Raw genomic sequence first — 23,597 nt, forward strand, 5'->3', positions numbered from 1 at the left:
GGTTAGCCAGATTGCAAACATTTTAGGGCAATAACAGGATCACTATCAAATCATACTGATACTAATACATTTTTTCCTTAATAAGGTGGAAATAACCTTTTTTCTTTGTGAATATTTAGGATGAAATTTTATATGGGAGTGAATATTGAAGCTCTACACAAGATAAGTAGTGCAAGGATAGAGACGTGAAGATAAATCTACAGTGATACATTTGATAAAAAATGATCTGGTAGAACTATAAATAGCGCACAAAGAGAATAAAATAAGATCAAGAAGGCCACTAAAAAATTAAAAGTAAGCAAAAAATCACATGAAAGGAATGTATCTTCTAAGATCATGTCGAAATTCATACAAATGAAACGACAAATAGGATTCAACTAAAGCAAAAGATTTATATAAGCTACACTGGCTAGTTGGACAAATTGGTTAATCATGATAGTATATTATGCCCAATATTTCGAGGAGTCTTTTAATAAGTCGATTTAAAAATTATTGAAAATATAGAAAACTTTTAGCTTTGGAAAACTCTAATATCAAGTATAGTGATGAAATGAGTCCAAATAGAGTGAAATGTATAATGAAGATTCATATGCAGACGAAACTTGCTTGAAATTTGGGGCACATTTTTTACTTTTGTTGATCGATGAATTAATATAAGAAGCCTACTTCTTTATATTATCATACGTGGTTCTGCTCCTTTAAACATAGTTGCGAAAGAACGAGTCACAAGTTTACAACCTTCAGAGATTTCTCCTATTTTAATAAAATAAAATTTCAATTTTTATTGCCTAAGCTTCACGACAACTTGTAATTAAATGCAGTGAACAGTATATGTGATCTAGGAAGGACAACAACCATTGACAACTTTTAACACCAATAAGAATTGAAAAGAACCTTTTGGAAATTGTTGCTTTTGGACATTATTTTTGGGGGTCCAGAAGAAATATATTACTATAAAGGGAAACTTACAAAAATCACCATATTTTGGAAGATTCTTACCAATTATAGTTATTTTTTCATATTTATTATTCGTAGCTACCTTTAGGGTTATTGTGGATGTATTTCCTTCTTGTTAAATACGTGTATTTTTTTTTCCAATTTTTTTGGACGAAATTCCTAATTTTTTGGGCGAAATTCTAATGCCATATCTAGATGGAATCTTTTTAAAATGGAAAAAATAATAACATATCTCACAAATCATGTCTTGCGATTATATCTTCCATAACGTAACACGATTCTCTTTCATCATTCACCATGTTTGAATGTATTTCAACAAAATTTCAAATACACTTAGAATACAATCAAAACCGATCGGATTTCCGACGAAATACAAAATACCACTGTATTTACAAAAAAAAAAAATGAATACATTCAAATTCTTTTAAAAAATGCATTGTATTCGGGTGTATTTGAATAATCAAATACACATTTACTCCTTCAAAATACAAAAATACAAGCTAATACAAAAAAAAATACACTCTATATAAAAAAATACAAGCAAAATACAAAATACCACTGTGTTTACACCAAAAAAAAAAAATGAATACATTCCCATCACAAAATTCATCAAAATTAAGATAACTGATCTTTGCAAAAAACTTTTCTTTATACTGAGAGAACATATATCACGTGTGGTGGTGTTATAATCTCCGATTACATAGCCCCGAACCGGACTTCTCGCGGCTCACAATTGAGTTGCTATGGGGTCGAGCCTATTTGATTAAGAAGCATTAAGAAGCAAAAAAATCCTGAAAATTATCACTCCAAGCACTTGCGATCTGAAGTAGTCGACCTTGATGATGATTTCGAGGCTGATTTTAAGGATTTTAAAGAGTTTGATGATGATGATGAGGAGGAGGATATTGAAGTCGATGTCGAGCCATTTGCTTTCTCTGTTTTCAAACGCTCTACTGGTTCCAGGAGGACGAAGGGGTAAGGGGAAACGAGGGCGGCGTTCGGAGGGTTCAGGCAAGGGAAGTAGATCTTACAAATCTGGGGGGTAGGAGAGGGAACATATAGAGAGAAAGAGAGGGGTGAGGGAGAAGATAGATTCGGGAGGTGAGAGAAAATCAATTTGAAAGAGAAATTTGTGAAATACAGGACACTAGTTATGATGTGTAATTTAAGAAAGTATTTTAGCTATGAAAAATAAATAAAATAAAAGATAGTTATTATTTATAAATAAGTCTTAGAGATAGCTATGACAAGTAAATTTTTCAACTATAAATAAAGTGACGTGGAAGATTATGTTTTGTGAAGAAAAATATTTTCGTGACTATTTACAACAAGATTAGTCGAATATGCCATACACCGCACTACTTTGATAGACTAGTGTCATGTTTTTAGTGATGGCAAGATTAGATAATGGGTTGGGCCCGCTGATAGCGGATTTCCCCGTGGAAACTAATTGGCAACAGGAGCCACTTTTAGGAACACTATTTAAGTTTTAATCAACAACTGTAAGTTGTTTAACATTTAGCCACAATTTAAAAGGAGGTACAGGTCTACTGCTTCTTCCTCCTCGCTAATACAAAATCAATCAATCAAATTCAGTGATTACATTATTCTTTGTTTTAGTGTTTTCAGTCTTTTTGCTCCTTTTTATCACCCATTTTAATATTTTCATAACCTCTTAAATTAATCAACGGTAGCTAAGTATATGTTTCGCACATTAACTTTAATACTTCATTCAAATTTCATTTAACCATGACACTTTGTTAAGTAAACTTTACAACCATTACTAATTATGTGTGTATTTGGCGATTTAAATCGTTTTGGTTTGACTTTTTTTGTTCAATATCAAATCAATCAAAAACAAATACTTAATTTTTCAAAAGTTTCTTACCAAATTAGAAACTTGACTAAACTAAACTAAATGAAATTTAAACCAATTTATTAAGAGCCTATTTGAATTGACTTATTTTAGGTGTTTTTAAGCCAAAATAGTTTTAAAAAATTTATTTTAAGCCAAAATAAATAAAATAAGGCAAAAGCCATATAAAAATCCCTAACTTATGCCTTATGGTTTATAAATCATAAGTTATAAGCCCATTCAAACAGGCTCTAAGTTGATTTGGCTTGATTTATTACTCCTGACAAACCGCACCAAGCCGATAATTCAAATTAAACCAAGAAAAAAATTCAACTAATGGTTTGGTTTGACTTGTTTGGTGTTGGGAAAAAAAAAACCCTATAATAAATGGGTTGGTTTTAACTAAAAAAAATCAAACCGAACCAAATCAATCCAACATTATACGTATATAAATTTTTAAAATATTTTATACATAAAAGATTTACTTATAATGTAATTTATTAATATTTCTTAAGTTTTTTCATAATTTTTGTCTTTTTACATATTATTTCAAGTTTTGACTTAAAATTTTGAATGTCCCAATAAGATTTATAGCTTATAGATGTTAGTAACTCAAACAAAGTCAAAACCAAATCAATATTAATGGTAACAAAAGTAATTCAAGCCTAACAATAGGAATGATAATAATGTTGGATATCTCTTATTTAGGAGCCGTTTGGACATGATTTGAAATCATGATGATTTGAAGTTAAAGTTTTATTTGAACATACAATTTGGATTTCTTAATTTGTATTTTTTCTTATAGACATAAAACCCCAGAAGCTGTGAAAATCATCAATTTTATTTCAATTCTGATACAATCTTACCAAATGAGCAAGTCATAGTTCATAGCAAAACTAATGCGCTACTAGAAGACTTTCTGAAAAATATAACATCAATTGATCAAATTTTAGTTCAATAAAATGAAAAGTTGAACATGAGTTGTAGTGTAACTACTCTTTAATATAATCCTCTCACATGATTGGTAAGAGTAAATTTGTTATAAATATACTACCAACTTGTAGATCTTTTATATTTGATATAAATAGTTGGTAATTAAACATGATTGGTAAATATATCTACCAAGTTATGAATCTATTTTTCTAAAATATAAACTTATGGATCAACTTTTACATTTAAAAATTTGAAATCATGATTTGGAATCCCAAATCATGCTTTTTTTGGATGATTTGGGATTTCATCAATCGCATGTGCAAACACTGATTTCATCTCATGAGATGAAATCGCATGTCCAAACGCCTACTTAGTTTTGCATTGCTAATTTAAACAATGAATACATAACTTAATTTTCTTTCTTTTTTCTTAATCCTGTAATTAATACTACTCATTAGCCGTACTTATTTTAGCATAATTTAGTATTTTTAGATTATGATCATTTTCATTATGCCTTAGTGATTAGCTAAATTTATTTTATGTTATTTCATTATCTTTTTAATTGAATATTTTATTACAATATCATCACTCATTTCACATTTTTATTCTTTTCTTAAGAAACATCTTAATTATATATTTGTATCTCACCAGAACTAAATAAATGTTTGGAGTAATAGTTATATTTTGTTTGAAAATTTTTGAAAAAAAAAACCCGAGGTCAAAAAATCCGACTTTTATTAATTTAATTTGGTTTATCGATTTAAAAACCCGACACAAGTAATTTAAACTAGTATTTGAATAACCCCGAACCAAACCTATCCATGTACACCCCTAAGTGTAGTAGTTTGGATGGTTTTATGATTAGGAAAAGGGCCAAATATACCCCTGTACTGTTGAAAAAGAATCAAATATAACCCTTATTATATTTTGAGTCCAAATATATCTTTGCTAATGGGTATTTCAAGATGTTATCTTTAGAGCTAAGTAATGGTATAGAGGTTCTTTTGTGGGAAGAAAATTTTTCCTTCTTTCTCTGAACAAATAGGGGGAGAAAGAAAATGGGTTAGAGAAGATCTTTTTACTCCTTTTTTAAACTTTTAAGATAATTTGTTAGAGACAAGGTTAGCACTATATTTAGTTAAATCTTATTCTTTATAGATATTAAGTTGCCTTTTCTGTTTATGATTTCATTTCAGCGCTCCTCAACTCGCAAGAATTGCATTGTGACAAAAACAGCAAAAAAAAAGGTACTTGGGGGAGGTTTTCATCATTTAAAAAAAGTATAGGGGATGTTCATATCATTTCCGACGTTGATTTCCCCTTTTAGACAGTTTTGCTTTTGTAAGATTTAATTATCCTTTTCCAGATTGTTTTTCCTTCTCTTCCTGATTCTCAGGGTTAAGATAGTAACATTGTTTTAGGTTTGTAAGTGTCTTCATCATACTCTTCTTTTTCCTTGTTTATTGTTACTGGATGAATAAACAGCTCTTATTGTTAGCAGGCAATTCTAGATGGATGAACCTGATCCATTGGAGCTACTGAATCAATTTGAGGACATATTGGAATCCGATCCTCTCATGTAAGTCTCAATCTCTCTGTATATGGATGCAATTAAGTGATAATATTCTTCTTTTGTCTGTTCGTTGGTTAAAATTAACAATCCAGCCTAGCTATTTTTTTTTTTAACCAATGACAATTGTCTCTTAACTTCTATTTCTGAATAATATACCTAGTGGAATGGCATAATTTTTTGTATTATTGTGATTCACATTGTACATTTTGGTTTTGTTATTTTATATTACTCCCTCCGTCCCAAAAAGATCGTCATGATTCAGATTACGAGGGTCAAACTAACTAAGGTTCAGTGTGAATTCGGACATAGAATCTTTAATTTTATTGAAATAAAATTATATATTTAGAAACTACATAAAAAGTAGTACTATAAGTCACAATAGTTAACAATTCAAAATATTTAGGAAGTATTTGAAAAAAATATGGTCAAAGAAAATATCCTTTGCTGTCCAAATAGTAACCAAGACAATCTTTTTGGGACGGAGGGAGTACTTAATAATGACTAGCTAAGTTTTTCAATAGATAATGAGGTTTTGATCAGGAAAACTTTTGTGTCGTTATGTATCTCCTCTGTCACACATACATATGATGAGAAATCAGTTTGCAGTAAAAAACAACTCTGTGATGTTGTTCATTGAAAACAAAATCTGTGTTGTATCTTCAGGTATTAGTGGAACTTATAATTTACTAACTACTCTCTCTTGTTGGAAGCCCATGACTGATCGGGGCCTGATAAATGGCGCATTTGTTGTTTGGAGTTGTGATTCTCTAGGTTGTACAATGATTTCTAGTCATTCGAGTACTTCTATTGTACTATCATTTCTTTTTGAAATATGCAACATTTTGTTTATATTTGAAGCGCTTAAACTTAAAGCATCTCAACTTGTATAGTTGGGTTGGATGTCATTGTTTAAACGTAGTATTAGGATAAGGAATTTCCCCGTCTTCTCAAAGAAAGCTCTATTAACACACATCATAAAAAGGAACTGCCATTTTTATTTTATATTAAAAAAGTACTCCCTCCATTCCATAATAAGTGACTTTTTAGGTTTTTCAGTTTGTTTCAAAATAAGTGATGCTTTAGGATTTCAAGAAGAAATTGATCTTCTTCTTCCAAAATGACCCTTATTTACATAATCAAGAATTATTAAGCTTTTCTTTTTCTAGGCATATGATTAGGGATAAGTTAGTAAAAACACTCCTAATTTTCTAGGAGTAAGCACTTTCTTAAGGGGCGTGCATAAGCCTAAAAAGTCACTTGTTTTGGAATGGAGGGAGTATCTCTATTACAAAGGTTCTCTAAAAGTCACTGTAATATTCCTTTCAACTAAGATGATAAACTTCTATTCTCATACTCTTCTCCCTAACATTTCTTGCCTATCCATATTTTACATCTGCATTACTTCTTGTTTTTTATTTTTACTTTATTGAGATGTTGAGTTCAAGAGTGATGCTGTCATTAGCAATCTGACATGACTTTTGTGCGATCAGTGATGAAATAGGGTTCATTCACCCAGCCCAGTTTGCTGCATTGAATGAAGATATTGGCACTCCTTCAACATCTGTTGGTTCTGTGCAAAAATCAACTTTTGGGACACTTTTCTGGGGTAAGGATCATAAGCTGGGCATCTCAACCAAGGTTCTTTTTCCACTTTATGTTGCAGCTAAAAATGCATTTGTGGAAGCTTATAAAAATTATAAAGTGCACCATAGAGATGATAAAAATGCTTCAACCTGTTCCTCGTCTTCTCCACTCAGTCTTGATAGTGAATTGATGAAGCACAGCAGGGCACTATTGCTTCTCAGTTCTGATTTTGGAACAGTGTGGAATTCCAGGTTTGTTTTGATAACTTAAAAAATTTGTTTTTTCGGTTCTTATAAATGGTGACATCTCTATGAATATCTGATGTTGACAGTTTAGCTCCAGAGCCGAATGTAACACTTTCTTGTCTAAAGGACAATACAAGACTTTCACTTATCAAAAAAGAAAAGATAATGCATAGAGCTAAGGTGTCTGGGTGTCTTTCCTTCGTGAGTTGAAAAACATGATAGCTAATCTATTTGTTTTGATGGACTAAGCACCTCCCGTAAAAGTCTGAAGTCGAAGCATACTTACCTCTTTACGAAAACCTTACCGTGAACACTCTTGATGATTTACTGCTGGTTTTTTCTGTTATCAATTTAAGTTTATAAGAGTTGGAAAAGTTCGATGTAGACAAATAAAGAGAACACCAGTTTACTCCAGCACCAGTGTTCTTACCAGCATTGTAAGTGTAGCATAACTGGAACTGAAGAAAGACGAGAAAAAAGAATGACAGCAGCATATAGAAAACATAATTCTCGATACCTCTTTTAATCAGAATATTACAGGCGTGTGTGCCTATTTTCCATCTGTCCCAGTAGAAACAACTGTTTGGTTCCTGTAGTTAGACTTCAGAGGTGTAATCTGCTTATAAATTTAAGTATTGGTCGCCCCTCTTTTTTCTGCTATATGTTAGAAATTTTTTCCTTATTCATGTCGACAATTTTAAAACCAGTTAGGCAGCATGATTTGATCTTTAGTAGAAACTTTTGGTCTTGTCTCGGTTGGTGAAAGATCAGTAGAAACTTTTAGTCTTGACCATATAAAAGTTTTCTTTTTTCAGGAAGCTAGTTCTGTCAAAGAAGCAATCTTTTTCCATGTTCATGAATGAGCTTATTTTTTCATCTCTGATTCTCTCGCATTCGCCTAAAAGTGAACAAACATGGAGCCAAAGGTTAGATACCTCTCTTTTCTTATGTTATTCTTTTTAATTATTGTATCTGGTGTCCATTCTGTTACATGGATGAAAACCTTCAATTCTCTCCCCGGTTGCCCAAGATTTGACCTTTTCATATGGTTTGAAACTCTGCGTACAATAAGCTCATGCTTTATGGATGCTAAAGTTGAAGCATGGCAGTGGCCTTAGCATGGCAATGGTCCATTGACAAATTGGCATTTCTGCTCTTTGAATCCCTTTTCTTGGGCTTATGATTTTAGCGGGCCTGTTTAGAATTACATGTTCCAATTGTATGTAAATCTAGTTTCAAAATATGAATTTAATGAGAAGGAGAGTGAAATTAAGGTTCAACTTCTGGATCATATAAGCTAGTGCGGCATATATTATCTATCACAGGAAATAAAAGAAGAAATAATGACACACATAATTCTCAAATTGAGATTAATACAACCTTTTTTTGATCTCTTCTTGGAGATTGGTGTCTGTCTTTTCTGCGAGTTAGTTTGCTGTTTTACCCTTTCAATGGTTAGTCATTTGCGATTCTTATCACTGTTAATTACTGATAGGAGGTGGGTGATCAAGATGATTGCTGGAAATTGTTCAAATCTGCAAGAGATTATGGAAAGAGAATCTGAGTTAGTGAAAAAACTGGCTGAGGTCTTATTTTGGATTATTCTGTGAACTAATGAATATTTATAGCCTATTGGTTGATCACTATTTGAGAGTTATATTGCAAGGTTGCTTTCATTGGTACCAGGAATTTTTCCACTGTTCTTGAAGTACTTTGGTTCTGTCACAGAAAATGTATGATAATTTTCTGTCCGATGAGTCTCTATTAAACAAAAGAAGCTCATATCATTTCCGGAGAACTATCTTTGTTGTTGGAAACTTGGAATAATTGTGGTGTCCGGACCAGCTTGTATGCACCTTGATAGCTTGTTCAGTTCACAAACATACTTTGCCGAGGTAATCCTGCCCACCTAAGCCGGATAAGGTGCGCTTATACCAAGTGTTGTTGCTGGACACATACCTGGAATCTCCAGATTGTTACTCACTTACTCCCATGCCTCAACGGCTCAACCACTAGGAGATCCTCCTTGGGACAAGGAAAACTATTTTTGTTAAGAAATGAATTCATCTTTTTTTTTAAATCATAGTTCTGATTTGGTACTTTATCTGTTGTCTATATTTGTCAATGACAATCTGGCATGCAAATAGAACTAACTTTTCTGTTAGCATAACTACAAAACTCTCTTTACTTGAGCCGAGGGTCTATCGGAAACAACCTCTCTACCTCATAAGGTAGGGGTAAGGCTGCGTACACACCATCCTTCTCAGACCCCACTTGTGGGATTACGCTGGGTATGTTATTGTTCTTGTTGTATATAGTAAGTTTACTGGCCCAAGAAGGAAATACCTCACTTTTGCCGTGTATTTTGATGCATTGAGGGGAAAGAAAGCTATTGCTGATTTGATCTAACATATTTCATTTAATTAAAAGATTCGTGATTTTTCATCTGAAACTTAATTGGAAGTAGGTCACTGGTTCCGCTAAGTTAGCTTGATTAGTTGAATGACTTGGATGTATTGCTGTCTCAGTTGTTCCTACTGATGTCATAATTCAGTTTTTTAGGTATTTCTAGTTCCTAAGGTTCCTTTTAAATAGTTGAGAGGGGCTATTTACTCATATTTCTCTATGCTACCCGATATTTACTGTTATACATGAATTGACTTATTTTTTTCTTGAGTAGATTTAAATTGGCTCTTGTTGCTGTTACAGAGATCAAAAATGAACTATCGTGCATGGAATCACCGTTGCTGGTTAGTTTCCTACATGTCAGCAGAACAGGTGAGAGAAAGGGTCGTGGTATGATATTTGTTTTGTGATTTCCTGCCAGTTTAATTTCACTGACAATGGTGAGCAGGCAAAGTTTTGGCCTATGGTCATAGTGTCTTATGGATTGTGATATAATGTTTTGCTTATTCCTGATCTTCCATTGAATATGGGCTCAGTTTTCTTCAACTCTAACCAATCATCTCTGAGACACTCATTTCATGTTGCGCTGTCCTGTTTGAACTGTTATCTACATTAGGGTACATTCAATTCTTAACAAATGGATCTAAATTCATGCATCCAGGTGCTGCAGGAATTTAACAAGTCACGGGAATGGGCTGGCCTCCATGTTGCTGATAACTCTTGCTTTCATTACCGTGCGGTGAGTTTCCATCATGGAGCCACAAGTTTTCTTTCACCAGCGAGTTGTGAGCTAATCATGTGATTGCCCTTATGGAGGGTGAAACGCTTTATTGATGCCCATTTGTAATATACGTTAGAATTTTTCCATCAGAATCTTGATTTGCTCGTCTCATTTGCTTGGTAATCCCTGAAAGAGCTTACAAACCAAGTTGCCTATAAAACGGGAAAGGGTCATATTTGCCCCTGTACTCTCACAAATAAGTCATATTTGCCCATTGTTATACTTTTTTGATATATTTGCCTTTGTACTCTAAAAAATGGTCATATTGACCCCTACTCCATTAAATCCTCATGCCCTAATTACCTACGTGGCTTTTATTCGCCCCCAATTTAATCTGATCACTATTTAAATCATTTTAACCGACTCACCCGACCTGCTAAAATTTAAAACCCAAAAACTTCATTGTTCATCCACGGTGGATACAATTTTACCACTCAAATTTCATCCAACCAACTTATTTTAATTCAGATTCAATTCATAAAAGCTTCATTGTTCATCCATGGTGAAAAATTCGGTTCTCCCCCTTTTTTTAGCAGATCTGCTTTGGTTTGAGTCAGATTCTTTATTTTTTGTATATGTTCTGCCATTTTAGCTGTGTGGAATTTTGAGATTTTTATTTTTATTTTCATTTTCATTTCTGGGGACGAAGGGTCTATGTTTTGAGCCTCGTTCAAATATTGCAATTTTCTAAAGGTCTCATTTTGTGCTCCACTGCTCCTTATTTGTTTTTTATGAGATCTCGATTCCAATTTGTTACAACTCGTTATGTCTTTGAAAAGATTTCAAGATAGCAGTGCATATTAGCATAGATTCAGGAAGCAGCCATTTTGAAATTGGTGATGAAGATCTGGACAAACCACTACTTTCCATAGTGGCATACAAACCTTTCCTTATCGAAGATAATAAGAAAAATGAGAGAAAAAATTCCATGTAGGCACCTCGTAGGAAAATAAAAGTGGGGACAAGGGGATTTAACTAACGGAGGGCATTTGTGACCCAAAAATAGAGTACAGGGGCAAATATGGCCCTAAAGTTGGATGGCAAGGGCAAATATATCAAAAAAGTATAACGAAGGGCAAATATAGCTTATTTGCAAGAGTACAAGAGAAAATCTGATCCTTTTCCGCCTATAAAATATACTACCATGTTTTGTGAAAACACTTGTTCCATTCAAATTACAAATAAAGGAAGGCATGAAAGCATAATGTTTTTTATTTGGGAAATTGATCTATGCAGCGTTTGATACTTCGTCTGTTTGAAGAATCACAGCATAGCAAGGATCAAGAAGCTAGCTTTAATCCAGAACTTCATGAATTATTGAAGGTATGATTTTGCTCATGTGGTCATTTCCCCAACATTGAATGGCATTTGTGTACAGATTCTATATTCCAGAATGAACTCAGAAGATTTCAAATGGTGATGGGCTTAGCATCATTTTGTGAACTTCTAGAATTTCTTGAAATTACATGCTTTCCGCTGAAAATTTCATAAAGATCTCCTCAGAACCACAGAGGATCAACGTTAATTAGCCAACTATGAGTTTGCACTAAATTGACTGGTTGTCACACACGCACACATGAGGTGTTGCAGGAATGATCTATGTGAACCAATGATTGAAAATTAAAGTTCCTGATGTAGAGGTGGGAAAGTTTCTAGTAAAATGCGCAACTAGTTCTGAACCTTTAATGCCAAATGCTAAAATCTGGAATTGAAAAAGTATTCTGTTTCATTTTTTGTGTTCTGATAACAGTAAATCATCTTTTGTTTGCATCCATGCAAAGTTGTGGCATCTTTCAATTATATGCTAAGCCTTATTTTCTGTTGGCTGCTGATAGGATGAATTCAACTGGGCGGAGCAGTTGATAAAACGTTATGTGGGGAGAGAGGTATGTATATCACAGTGGTATTCACAAATAACAATTTTTTTTGGTTAACTGACTTAGCGAGGTCTGAGAATTGCCTGAAAACCCCGACAGCCCTTTGGTGCATGTAGACAGTAGAGTTGTAACGTTTGCATCAGTCATCTAATGTTGCCCTTTATGTGCTCATAAAATGAAATTGACTTATCTAATTCTTGTGTCAATATGTGCGTCTAATAAGGCAATTCCAGAAGGCGCCAGTCAAGTGTCCTGCCTATTTTCTGCAAGTTCATCCAGACTAAGTTATGTAGGTTTTACAGAATATGTGAAACATTTAAGATTAACAGTTAGGTGTTGGAGTTGATATACAACAGTCTCTTAAAAATTTATGGAGACTATGCTCATATTGAATCGCCTATCTATTTCAGCTTATAATACCCTTAATGAGATCAAGAGAATGATCATTTTGATGTTTTGATTGTGCTCTGCTATAAATTGTCATATCTAATGCTTCAACCTACGAGATATGATCAGTTCCATGTGCAATTTTTTTATTTTTTTAAAAAGAAATTTTAGTCCCATTGGACGATTTTCTATTTATTAAATCCAAATGTCCAAACAAATAAGAAATGCCATGCAAAATTGATTGTGTCAGTCTCTTTTTTCTGTATTTGAGTTTGTCTTTTAATTTCTTCATGAAGATAATCTAAATTATTACAAGCTTGAAAGCTTGGGGTGAAACCCTGTCTCATGTTATTTTTTCCTGTCAGGCATTGTGGCTTCATCGCCGCTTCCTCTTGACTTGTTGGATAAGATATTTTGCACGTGGTGATCATGATAGATCCTTGCGGTCCAACCAGAGAAACATTAGGACAGTTGACATTGACATGCTCATAGATAATGAATTAGAACTATTTCATTCTTGCTCAATTGTACCTGACAGTGACTTTGAGGACTATCAAGCTCAAGCAACTTTTGCTGCTACTTATATGGTGTGGCTCAAAAAGGTATCGTGCTTCTTCATATTTGGTTCAAGTTTGCAGTAATTGCTGAACTTTTCAAGCAGTTGATTTTAATGTTTGTGATCAGCAATTATCGGGGGCTCTGGCGATTGATATTCACCAGGTGGAAACGAGCAGACTGAAGTCACTCCTAACTAATGTATGCCCAGAAAAGATCTTACTTTGGAATTCTCTGCCTGAGCTATGTGAAAATACATAGCCCTTCTATAATAAGAGAAGATGAGGAAATTGTAGCATTGTTATCGTCTCAACTTCATTAATTTAAAATTGTGCTATTGCTTCATATGAGGTTCAACTTGATGTTATTGTACTTGTCTTCTCCAAAACACACTGTTCTCCAGCGAGAAGCAAAATACTTCTGAAAAGAAGAACCAGAATGAAGAATTCATTGTGCTCAACTTTACCTTAATAAACAGTTACTTTTTCTCAATTTACTCTTCGGTTATTTGATGTGAAGATTAAAATTTTGATGCCTGGTGCCATGTCTGGTTGCATTGCACACAGATGCATAACCCCTGCACTTTCTTTCAGAATGTATAGGCTTTAGCAACGTGTATAGACTAGCTAACTATTGTGATAGAGGTGCGTCTATAGAACACAATTATGATATAACTCAACGAATCAGTGCTTCTATTGGCAAAAAAAATGCATGGTTTGAGTTTGCACCGACCATGATGTAGTTCAATACTCAGCGAGTGACAAAATTATGCCAATAAGTGCAGCAGTAACTACTGGTAATTTGCAAAATTCCTTACCAGCTAAAGAGCCTATATCAATAATATGCCCAAGAGTCGTTTATTGATCTCCTTTACCGAGGATGGCTTAATTACCGATATACATGATTCATTTGTAAACATTATGATGTCCGAGCTAATTATATTACCTATCTTTCACTTGATTCTTTTCAACAATTACTGATGATCTATGAGCTAATCATATTACCGATGCAAAATGCTGACTCTTCACCTGTTTGAAGATTACACGATTAGCTTGTAGTTGCATGCCATGCCAGAGAAAGATCTCCTTTCAAATGAGAAATGTCTGATTACAAATTGGATATCATATCAAAGTGTGGTGAATTAATTTTTTAATAAAGACGACTCTATCTATCAATTAATTCAACGTGCAATGATGAAGAAAACCATTTAATATCACAAGGTGTATATTAAATTTGACGGAGGTCTTCATCCTTGTTGCAGAGGTTAGGAGTCTGTTCGGCCGAACTGTTAAAAACTGCTTATTTGGAGAAGTAATTTTTCACCTCATGAAAGAAAAGAAAAGAAAAAGAAAAGGTCAATTTATAGCTTCTTATTAACAATAAAAAAAACTATTTTGATTGTTGCTCAAAAGCATCTTTTCTTTTTGTTGGCCAAAACACCAATAGAGGTTAATCTACAATCCTTAATCCTATTGTGTATTTGTGTTGTGGTCCGAATTGTTACATTGTTAAATAATTGCTTTAAGAAAAAGGGGCCAAAAAAAAAAAAAAAAAGGGTCCTTCGGCCACTTGAGGGAGGTAATCGTCATTTTTAAAAAGTATAGGGGAGGTGCATATAATTTAATCTTCCTGATGTATTTACTTTGAATTTCCTCATCTTTTTCTACTCCTCGTCCACATAGTACTAGGGTTTTAAGTTTCTCCATCTTCTTCTACAATTACAAGGTACTTACTTTTCTCTCTCTCTCTCTCTCTCTCTTTCATATAATTATTAAACTTTCGTTGGCACATATTTTTCTTATATTTTTACTTTGAATTGTAGGCAAAACCCTAATGGAATCTCCTCCACGCGCCGCCACGAGCAAGGTTAGCCGCACCACCGTAGAGAGTGGAGTGAAGGCACTTCTGAAATGTTCAAAATCGAAAATCCAAAAACCCCAATTACTCCCACAAGATGATTTCATCTACCTTAACATAACTCTCAAGAAAATCCCACCAAAACCTCGTACTAATGCTTTTAGAATCCCTTTTCCTCATCCACTACACGACCATTCCTCTGAACTTTGTCTTATCATTGACGACAGACCCAACAGCAAACTCACTTCAGATGCTGCTAAAAAGATTATTAAAGCACAAAATATACCGGTTACCAAAGTCATCAAGCTTTCTAAACTTAAGACTAACTACAAACCCTTTGAAGCAAAAAGAAAGCTTTGTGATTCATATGATCTTTTCTTGGTTGATAGAAGGATTGTTCATTTGCTTCCTAAGCTTTTAGGTAAGCAATTTTTCAAGAAAAAGAAGCTGCCTTTACCGTTAGATTTGACACATAAGAATTGGAAAGAGCAAGTTGAAAGGGCTTGTGGGTCTGGTTTGTTTTACTTGAGGACTGGTACTTGTTGTATGATGAGGATTGGTAAAGGTTCAATGGACGCGACGCAGATTGTTGACAATGTGGTTGAAGCAATAAAGGGTGTTGTTCAGGTTGTTCCGAAGAAATGGGGTGGTGTGAGAAGCTTGCATTTGAGACTTTCTGATTCTTTGGCGTTGCCTTTGTATCAGGCGTTGCCTGATATCAAACTCAAGATTCAGGGGTTTAAGGAAAAAGAAGCTGAAGAAGTGAGTGGTGAGATAGTTGAGGTTAAGGAGAGTGGCAAGAAAGCTGAGGAGGGGTCAGTTAAGAAGAAGGGGAAGAATAAAGGGAGGATTCATGAAGTTAGGTATATGGACTTCGACAGTGGTGTTGATGAAATGGGAAGTGATGATGATGTTGAGAATGTTGGCAAAAATGAAGAAGAGGAAAGAAGTGATGAAGACATTGAGAGTGTGGATCATGAAGTTGAGAAAGTGAAAATGGGGAAAGCAGAGAAGGGTGACAAGAAGGCGAAAAAGTTGAAAAAAACTGAGCAAGATAAGAAAAGTAAGTTGTCAGTGAAAGATGGAAAGAAGAAGAAGAGTTCTGAGGTTGAGAAAAAGCTGAAGGATGGATCAGTGAAGGCAAAGAGTAAGAGAAGCAAGATAAGAGCATAAGAATAATTAGTGTTATTAAGAGCTTTACTGATAATAGATCCCTTTATATTTTGAAGTCTTCAGCAGGCTGTGCCTGAGATTTTGTTTTGAAGGAGATTTTGCATCATCTGTTTTTATTTGGATATTTTTGTTGCTTTTTCGTTTTCCCCATCGTATCAATTTTGAATTGAAGGAATCCATAGCTTAAGATTTGAATTGCTGACCAGCTTGCTCTGCTATGTTAATCAAGGATATGCTATATTATTCAAAATTTTATCTTTTTCACTGCTTATCATTACTAATGTTTAAACATTTGGTGACATGCTTACCAATGTTCTAATTGGCTTTGTATGCAAGTATCATGTCCATATTAGATCTTTTTTTCCCCCTTCTGTGATGGCTTTCAACTTCATATTCATGGATGAATAGGGGTCCCAAGAGAGCCATTTTGCTTTTTTTGTTTTTTTGTTTGGTAAGTAAAGATATTTTATTTACCAAGTAGCAAATATGTACAAAAAAGACAGCAGCTCTAACAAACCAGCAGCTGCTATCAGCATCAACCACTACAACTCAATGCATCCTACACAGCTAGGAGGGATAGAAATTTAAATTGTCTAAGGCTCTAGCTGTTTCCCCTTTCTTGCCTCTTCTACAATGCACTTCTTGAATGATCAAATAAGTTCAGCTGCACTCCTTGATCTCTTTTGAAATATTCTCCAGTTCCTCTCCTGCCAAATATGAGAGCCATATTGCATTATAATTGTCTTTTGTAGCTAGTTTGTTACTTGCTTTATAGCCTTTAGCGTGCCCCTCTTCATGCATACAATGATAATAAGCTCTCTTTCTATGTTAAAGAAAGAGATTCTAAGTTCAATTGAAGAAGTCATCTGCCAGAGAGAACTCTCCATTCAAACTGGATGGTTCAATGATCTATCACATGATTGATTTTCAGTCATGGTGAGTGCAAATTTTTGGAGACAAGATATCTGAAGTTGTTCAAGCTGAGTACATATTTAACTGATGCATAGTTCTGATTCTTTACCTGTTGCAACATTAACCCATCCTGCTCTTGCCTATCTTTAGACATGACTTTTACTCCAGAAGATTTAATCAGAAAACATATCATTCACAACATTAGTTTGTCACGCGATTATTCTCTTTGGAGAGCATCACTCTTTAAACAGATTTGTTTATCAAAATTTAGTCCTTTTACCTTCCAAAGCTTGCAACTTTTATATATGGCAGATGTTACAACAGCTCCTCATGATCTGAAGTTACATAATTTCACCAACATGCTATAGATTTCCAGTGAGAATGCTGAATCCTGGAACTTTAATCAATTTCTCAGCCTCCATGCTCAACCTCAACGCTTCTGCATCTTTAAATCTTCCAACTGATGCATAAAGATTTGATAGTAGCACAAGATGACCAGAATCTTTCTGAATCTGCTCATGAAACTTTCTCACTGCAAATTCTGCTAAATTTAAATCCCCATTACGCACACATCCGTTTAATATAGCCTTCCAAAAAGTCTTAGTCTTACCTTCTCCATCCAAGAACTTACTTGCATCGGATAAGTAACCTGCCCGAGCAAGCAAATCAGCTACACAGCCATAATGTTCTGCACTAATTCTGATTCTATTTTCTTCTAATATATGACTGAAAAGCAACAACCCTTCACTAACCAATCCTGAATGACTACAAGCACTCAAAATGCTCAAGTAAGTAGCACTGTCAGGTACTCCACTCTTTCTGAACTCATAGAACAAGGAAAGAGCAGTTTCTCCGTGGCCATTGATACCATACCCGTTTATAATAGCATTCCATGATACAATATCACGAAGAGATGCCATTTGCACAAAAATATTGTTTGCAAGTTCAACATTACCACACTTTGAGTAGGTTGAAATGAGACAATTCTGAATACTTCTATAATTTGTAAATCCAGCTTTTACAGTATGGCAATGAAGCTGCATGCAGAGTTCCAAAGCAACCATTTCACTAGCAGCAGCTAGTGTACTTACCAGCACGACTGAGTCAACGAAGAAGTTTTCCTCAATTCTAAGGCGAATGAACATATCTAGTGCCTGTTTGGGTCTTCCGTTATGCAGAAGTCCTGAAATAATAGATGTCCATGATACCATACTTTTCATGGTTGATTGATCAAAAGCAGTTCTTGAAGAATTCAAGTCCTCACATCTTGCATACATAGTAATCGTGGCATTAAGTAAAGGAAGCTCTGATCCAAAACCATGAGTTAATACTTGAGCATGAACAGATTTTCCCATCTTCAAGTTTCCTAAAATCCCACAAGCTGAAATGAGATTCATTAGTATGAGGTGATCATAATCTCTCATATGGAAGAAAAGCTTTATAGCATCTGAAGCATATTCTAGGTGAACCATTAAACTCATCATCGTTGACCAACTGATAACATCCTTCTCTTCCATCGCATCGAAAACTTCCCAAGCAGCAGGTAACTCCATCAAACTTGAATACAGAAAAAGAACTGAATTATTAACCTGTACATCAGACATAAGACCAAGTTTAACTACCATGGCATGAACTGATTCACAAAGGCATTTGGATTCCATAGCCACACAGCTCTGTGTTAAGGCCATAACTGTCATTGAATTAGGAAGCAAATCAGACTTTCTAGACCAATTAAATATCAAGAAAGCCTGTTTATATAGTCCATTATGTACAAATGCACTGATCATTGCATTCCATGGAACCAAACCTTGACTTTTTAAGTTCTCAAATATCTTGCAAGAGTCATTAATTTTTCCCCATGTTGCATAAACCTCTATAAGTGAAGTGCCCACAAAAGAATTATCTTCCAACCCCAACTTCACTATCAGTCCATGAACTGATTGACCAAGTATTAAGTCCCTTAATCCTGAGACCCCAACAAGAACACCCACAATAGTGAATGAATTAGGCACTAAACCAATATTTCTCATTGAGTTGAAACATTCAACTGATTTCTCATGTAACCCATTTTTAGAATATCCATGGACCATAATCGACCAAATAACAACATTTCTTTCAGGTATTTTCTCAAACAGCTTATCTGCATCTTTAACTCTTCCCATCTTCATAAACTCACTTAGAATTCTTGATGATTCATATAAATCATACTTCGTAGCAGAACAAAAACACTTACTTGTATCAACAAATAATGGAATAATCCTTTTAATTACCCTGGAATATTTTTTAACTGAATCAAGAAACATCAGCAATATCCTACAGCCAAACAAAAAACAAAAGTTCAAATATATTTGACCCTTTTTCCCGATAAAGGGTCAAATATACCCCTGTACTGTTGGAAATGTTTTAAATATATTCCAAATATATCCTTCCGTTATAATTTTGGTGTAAATATGCTCTCCTCTTATACTTTGGCACTAATATATCTTTATTATTAACAGAATGGCATATATCAATTCAGAAATAAAAAGATCCGTCCCAATTTTTTTATCCGCCACTCGACCCAATTTCAAAGCAAAGGAATAAGAAACGAAAGAAGTATACATGGATGGAAGGTGTAACGAGGGGTATATGTCAAACTTTAGTAAACTTAACGTCCTTCAGTGGGACAGTTAATTTACAGTACGGAACACGGCAAAAATTATCATTCCTAAATTCCTATTACAAAACACGGCAAAGAATCGAATCTCGTCGACTTCCACACGGGGCTTAACACATGAAGCCATGTGTCAAGCCATGTCGACTCGTCTTCAACCTTAAATCCGCCTTTTTTTTTTTTTTTTTTCTCTTTCCAATAATTTCTTACACCTTAAGCTAAAACTTGCATAAATCTTCAAACCAACTCATCCCAAATTATTAGATCTTGATAATTTTACTAAGTTCTTTCTTTTTGTATTCCAAACTGGGGAATCAAGGGTCCAAAAAAACTACTACTATGTCTTCTCAAAATCCAACTCGTCCCAAATTATACCCAGAAGTTATTGATTCAAACCCTCCATTTTCTACAAATACACAAAAGAGCCCCTCAACTTCTTCTATGTATCCAACTATTGACATGAAAGATCTAGCAGAAAATCTTTTCCCAGAAACTGAAACCAATCAACCAAATCAAGATACCAACTTTGTGTCTTTAGAACAAGTAATTGTCAAAATCCCAGGTGCAATAGTCCATTTAATTGACAAAGAACGTAGCATCGAACTTGCTAGTGGTGAATTCGAAATTGTTCAACTAAAACAAGGTGACAACGTTGTTGCTGTTCTTGCACGTGTTGGTGATCAAATCCAATGGCCATTAGCAAGAGATGAAGCTGCTGTAAAGCTTGATGAATCTCACTATTTCTTCACTCTTAGGGTACCTTCTGAAGCAAATGATAAAGATGAAGAGAACTTACTCAACTATGGGTTAACAATTGCATCAAAAGGACAACAAAAGGTACTAAAGGAAAATATCTTGTTCTAAATATTGAAAGTTTTGTACCATCTCCGTATGAAAATAGCTAGCAACACCTCTATTTGGTAGTACGGAACCTGCTTTAATTCAAAACAAAAAAACCTATTCTAGTACAAATCCTAACTAGACGAGAATTAAAATGGGGAATTTTCAAAAATATACAGCCCAACATAAAATATTACGCCACGTAGCCATATTTTCAGTTTATTATACAACATTATACCTGGGAAAGTATAATACTTGGTATAGAAGTCATGTATAATAGTGTATAAACGGTGTTTTATACACAAATATGGGCTAAACCGGGTAACAAACTCAAAATATTTGTGACGTGGCATAAATATCTTCTCCCAGTAGACATAGAGGTAATTTTCACTGAAAGACCAATTTTTAACTAATTTTGGTTCCTACAACTTTGAATTATTTTTTCCAACAGGTATTAAAAGAGTTAGATTCAGTATTAGAGAAGTACAGTGCATTTGAAGTGGAGAAAGTGAAGAAGGATAAAGGGGTTGTAGAAAAATGGTGGATGGCTCCAAAGGATGTTTCACCAGAAGAAATGGAGAAGAAAAAGGATGATATGGAGAGGAGTTCTGCCGCGTATTGGACAACTTTGGCTCCGAATGTTGAGGATTATAGTAGTAGTGTTGCTAGATTTATTGCAGCCGGGTCGGGTCAATTGGTGAAGGGGATATTGTGGTGTGGGGATGTTACTGTGGATAGGTTGAAATGGGGAAATGATGTGTTGATTAAGAGGATGGGAAAAGGAAGTAGTTCTGAGATTAGCCCTGAGGCTATGAGAAGGATGAAAAGGTACAATGTTTTTGTTTATTCTTTGTTGGATTTTACTCTTGATTTAGTTGGCGTTTGGCCATAGATTTCGAGTATTTTTCACTCTATTTGGAATTTATAAAGTTAGGAGTTGAAGATGGAATTTGTTTCGTTATACTTTTTGCAAAGGGAAGAAGAGAACACTTTATTTATGTATGAAGATGGAGTTGGAAAACAGGTTTGGAGCACTTTCCCAAATTTGGAATTCTAACTCCAACTTGGATTTGAAAATTTTATAACCAAACACTGATTTTGAAACGAAGTGAAAAATAATAATCTCATGGCCAAACGGCTCCTTAACATTGATTTGAAACAGAGTTCCAATGGAGCAATATGATTATTGAGGCTAGTAGTTGGTTATTGGATGAGTTTGTTCTATTGGCAGATTGATAGAGCTTTCATTTGCTCATTTTTATGGATATTTTTGTTTTTTCCTTTTTTAGGGTGAAGAAGATGACAAAAATGTCAGAGAAAGTGGCAACTGGCATACTGTCAGGAGTAGTGAAGGTCTCTGGATTCTTTACAAGTCCTATTGTAAACTCAAAAGCTGGTCAGAAATTCTTTAGCCTTCTTCCAGGAGAAATTGTGCTTGCCTCCTTGGATGGATTCAGTAAGTGTCTTTACCCGATTCTCTCTTTTTAATTAGTTCAGCATTTTCATTAATCTGCTTGGTATCTGAGTTGAAGGGAATAAAATTTGGCTCGTATGTCACAAGAAAAACATAACTTAGATAATTTTCCTTCTGGACTCCTGACATTATGGTTTTGTTATATTCTAACAGATAAGGTTTGTGATGCTGTTGAAGTGGCCGGAAGGAATGTGATGTCAACAACCTCAGTAGTGACAACTGGTCTTGTTCAACAGAGGTAAATTTTGCTTTTGTTGTCATCACCATTTCCTATGTTGCACTTCCCTTATTAACCAAAAATTGCGCCAATGGTATTAACCTTTGTTTTGTTGCTAAATTTGGACTTTTGGAGGTTAAATGCAAACTTGTATTAGCATAGTACTAGAAGTTCTTCTCTGAACTGACTTATATACTCAAAATGTGGTTCTTTTCTGTTGGGACATTTTGTATAAGGAAGTAGCTATTAAAAAAAGACATGTCTGTACTGGAAATCTTCCAACTTATTTTGAAATTATATTCCATAAACATGGACATCAGTGGTACTTCCAAATATGAGAACAAATATCAGGAAAAACCACAACAGTCACTTTTAGACAATCGTAGTAATAGGCTTATTGTATTGCATCCCCGAATATCGTGGTATGGTGTCGCCACATTCCGGCAATCGATCTTGTGAGAAAATGTCCTATAAGCCTCAGGTTTTGTTTGTTTTAATATCTTTTCATTTTCCTGCTTTCTCTGTCGATCTTTGTAACAAATTCTTGGATCAGTATAATAATGGTTGCACTTATCTTGTGCAGGCATGGTGATCAGGCTGCACAGATGACACGTGAAGGATTCGATGCTGCAGGGCATGCTATGGGGACTGCTTGGGCTGTGTTTAAGATAAGAAAAGCACTTAATCCAAAGAGTGCTGTCAAGCCCACTTCAGTTGCAAAAGCTGCTGCTCAAGCTAACCTTGCTAAGTTGAAGACCAAGAAGAAGTGATAATGATCTGGATGTTCCATCAACCATATCTTAACATGTTCTAACTTTACTCAATTTGCACTTGTTTTGTCTATTGCTTATAGAGTTTGTCTTTGCTTGTAAAATACTTTGAGAGAATGATGTAATGTATCTGAACTTTGAACTTGCTGGAATGATAGTATGTATTGGCTTTATTACTATAGTAGCTCTGTTGCATTTGCTAGTTGGTAACTTAATTTGTTGATGAGACTTGGAAATTTTAGTAGGCATTTGCGCATATTTTGGTTGAAGTTCAAAAAAAAAAAAAAAAGAGTTTAAAAAATGTTATTTGGAAGTTGAAGTTGCATTCGGACGTGCATTTCCGTGAAGAATACATGTTTAAACCAGAGAAACTAAAAAGATTTAGGCAGAGAACAGCAATTTGGAAGGAAAAAGCGCAAAGTTATCCTTCATTATAACGGGGTAGCTTAATTTTATTCTCCGCTAAGATTTTAGATTTTTCAACTCTTATCATTAGCAAACTACCTCCTCTTTGCCACTAAAGAAGCTTCAACATGGATTCACTGTAC

The 23,597-nt window shown here is 34.5% G+C and overlaps 4 protein-coding genes across 6 annotated transcripts; 3 read left to right on the forward strand and 1 right to left on the reverse strand.

Moving 5' to 3' along the window:
- Positions 1–5,097: 5,097 nt before the first annotated feature.
- Positions 5,098–13,645, forward strand: LOC132065146 (uncharacterized). 3 transcript variants are annotated; one of them, XM_059458401.1, is made up of 11 exons: positions 5,098–5,166; positions 5,247–5,324; positions 6,809–7,153; positions 7,963–8,073; positions 8,643–8,733; positions 9,857–9,925; positions 10,215–10,292; positions 11,571–11,657; positions 12,170–12,220; positions 12,964–13,200; positions 13,283–13,645. In XM_059458401.1, exons 2-11 carry the CDS (start codon positions 5,257–5,259, stop codon positions 13,412–13,414), a joined length of 1,269 nt encoding a protein of 422 aa, XP_059314384.1. In that variant the 5' UTR covers positions 5,098–5,166; positions 5,247–5,256; the 3' UTR covers positions 13,415–13,645. The 3 variants fall into 3 exon arrangements, with proteins under 3 accessions (XP_059314384.1, XP_059314383.1, XP_059314385.1); XM_059458402.1 differs by having other exon boundaries at positions 5,140–5,170; XM_059458400.1 differs by having other exon boundaries at positions 5,113–5,324.
- A 1,302-nt stretch (positions 13,646–14,947) lies between these two features.
- LOC132065147 (uncharacterized) lies at positions 14,948–16,378 on the forward strand. The gene has a single exon (XM_059458403.1). It carries the CDS (start codon positions 14,987–14,989, stop codon positions 16,181–16,183), a length of 1,197 nt encoding a protein of 398 aa, XP_059314386.1. The 5' UTR covers positions 14,948–14,986; the 3' UTR covers positions 16,184–16,378.
- A 1,079-nt stretch (positions 16,379–17,457) lies between these two features.
- On the reverse strand, positions 17,458–19,257 carry LOC132062223 (pentatricopeptide repeat-containing protein At4g13650-like). Its single transcript, XM_059454839.1, has one exon. It carries the CDS (start codon positions 19,255–19,257, stop codon positions 17,458–17,460), a length of 1,800 nt encoding a protein of 599 aa, XP_059310822.1.
- Positions 19,258–19,825: 568 nt separating this feature from the next.
- On the forward strand, positions 19,826–23,228 carry LOC132065148 (senescence/dehydration-associated protein At4g35985, chloroplastic-like). Its single transcript, XM_059458404.1, has 5 exons — positions 19,826–20,585; positions 21,040–21,416; positions 21,878–22,044; positions 22,216–22,300; positions 22,863–23,228. The coding sequence occupies exons 1-5, from the start codon at positions 20,088–20,090 to the stop codon at positions 23,047–23,049; spliced, it is 1,314 nt and encodes a 437-aa protein (XP_059314387.1). The 5' UTR covers positions 19,826–20,087; the 3' UTR covers positions 23,050–23,228.
- Positions 23,229–23,597: the final 369 nt, after the last annotated feature.

The sequence above is a fragment of the Lycium ferocissimum genome, chromosome 7 (genome assembly GCF_029784015.1).
Source record: "Lycium ferocissimum isolate CSIRO_LF1 chromosome 7, AGI_CSIRO_Lferr_CH_V1, whole genome shotgun sequence".
Lineage (NCBI taxonomy): Eukaryota > Viridiplantae > Streptophyta > Magnoliopsida > Solanales > Solanaceae > Lycium > Lycium ferocissimum.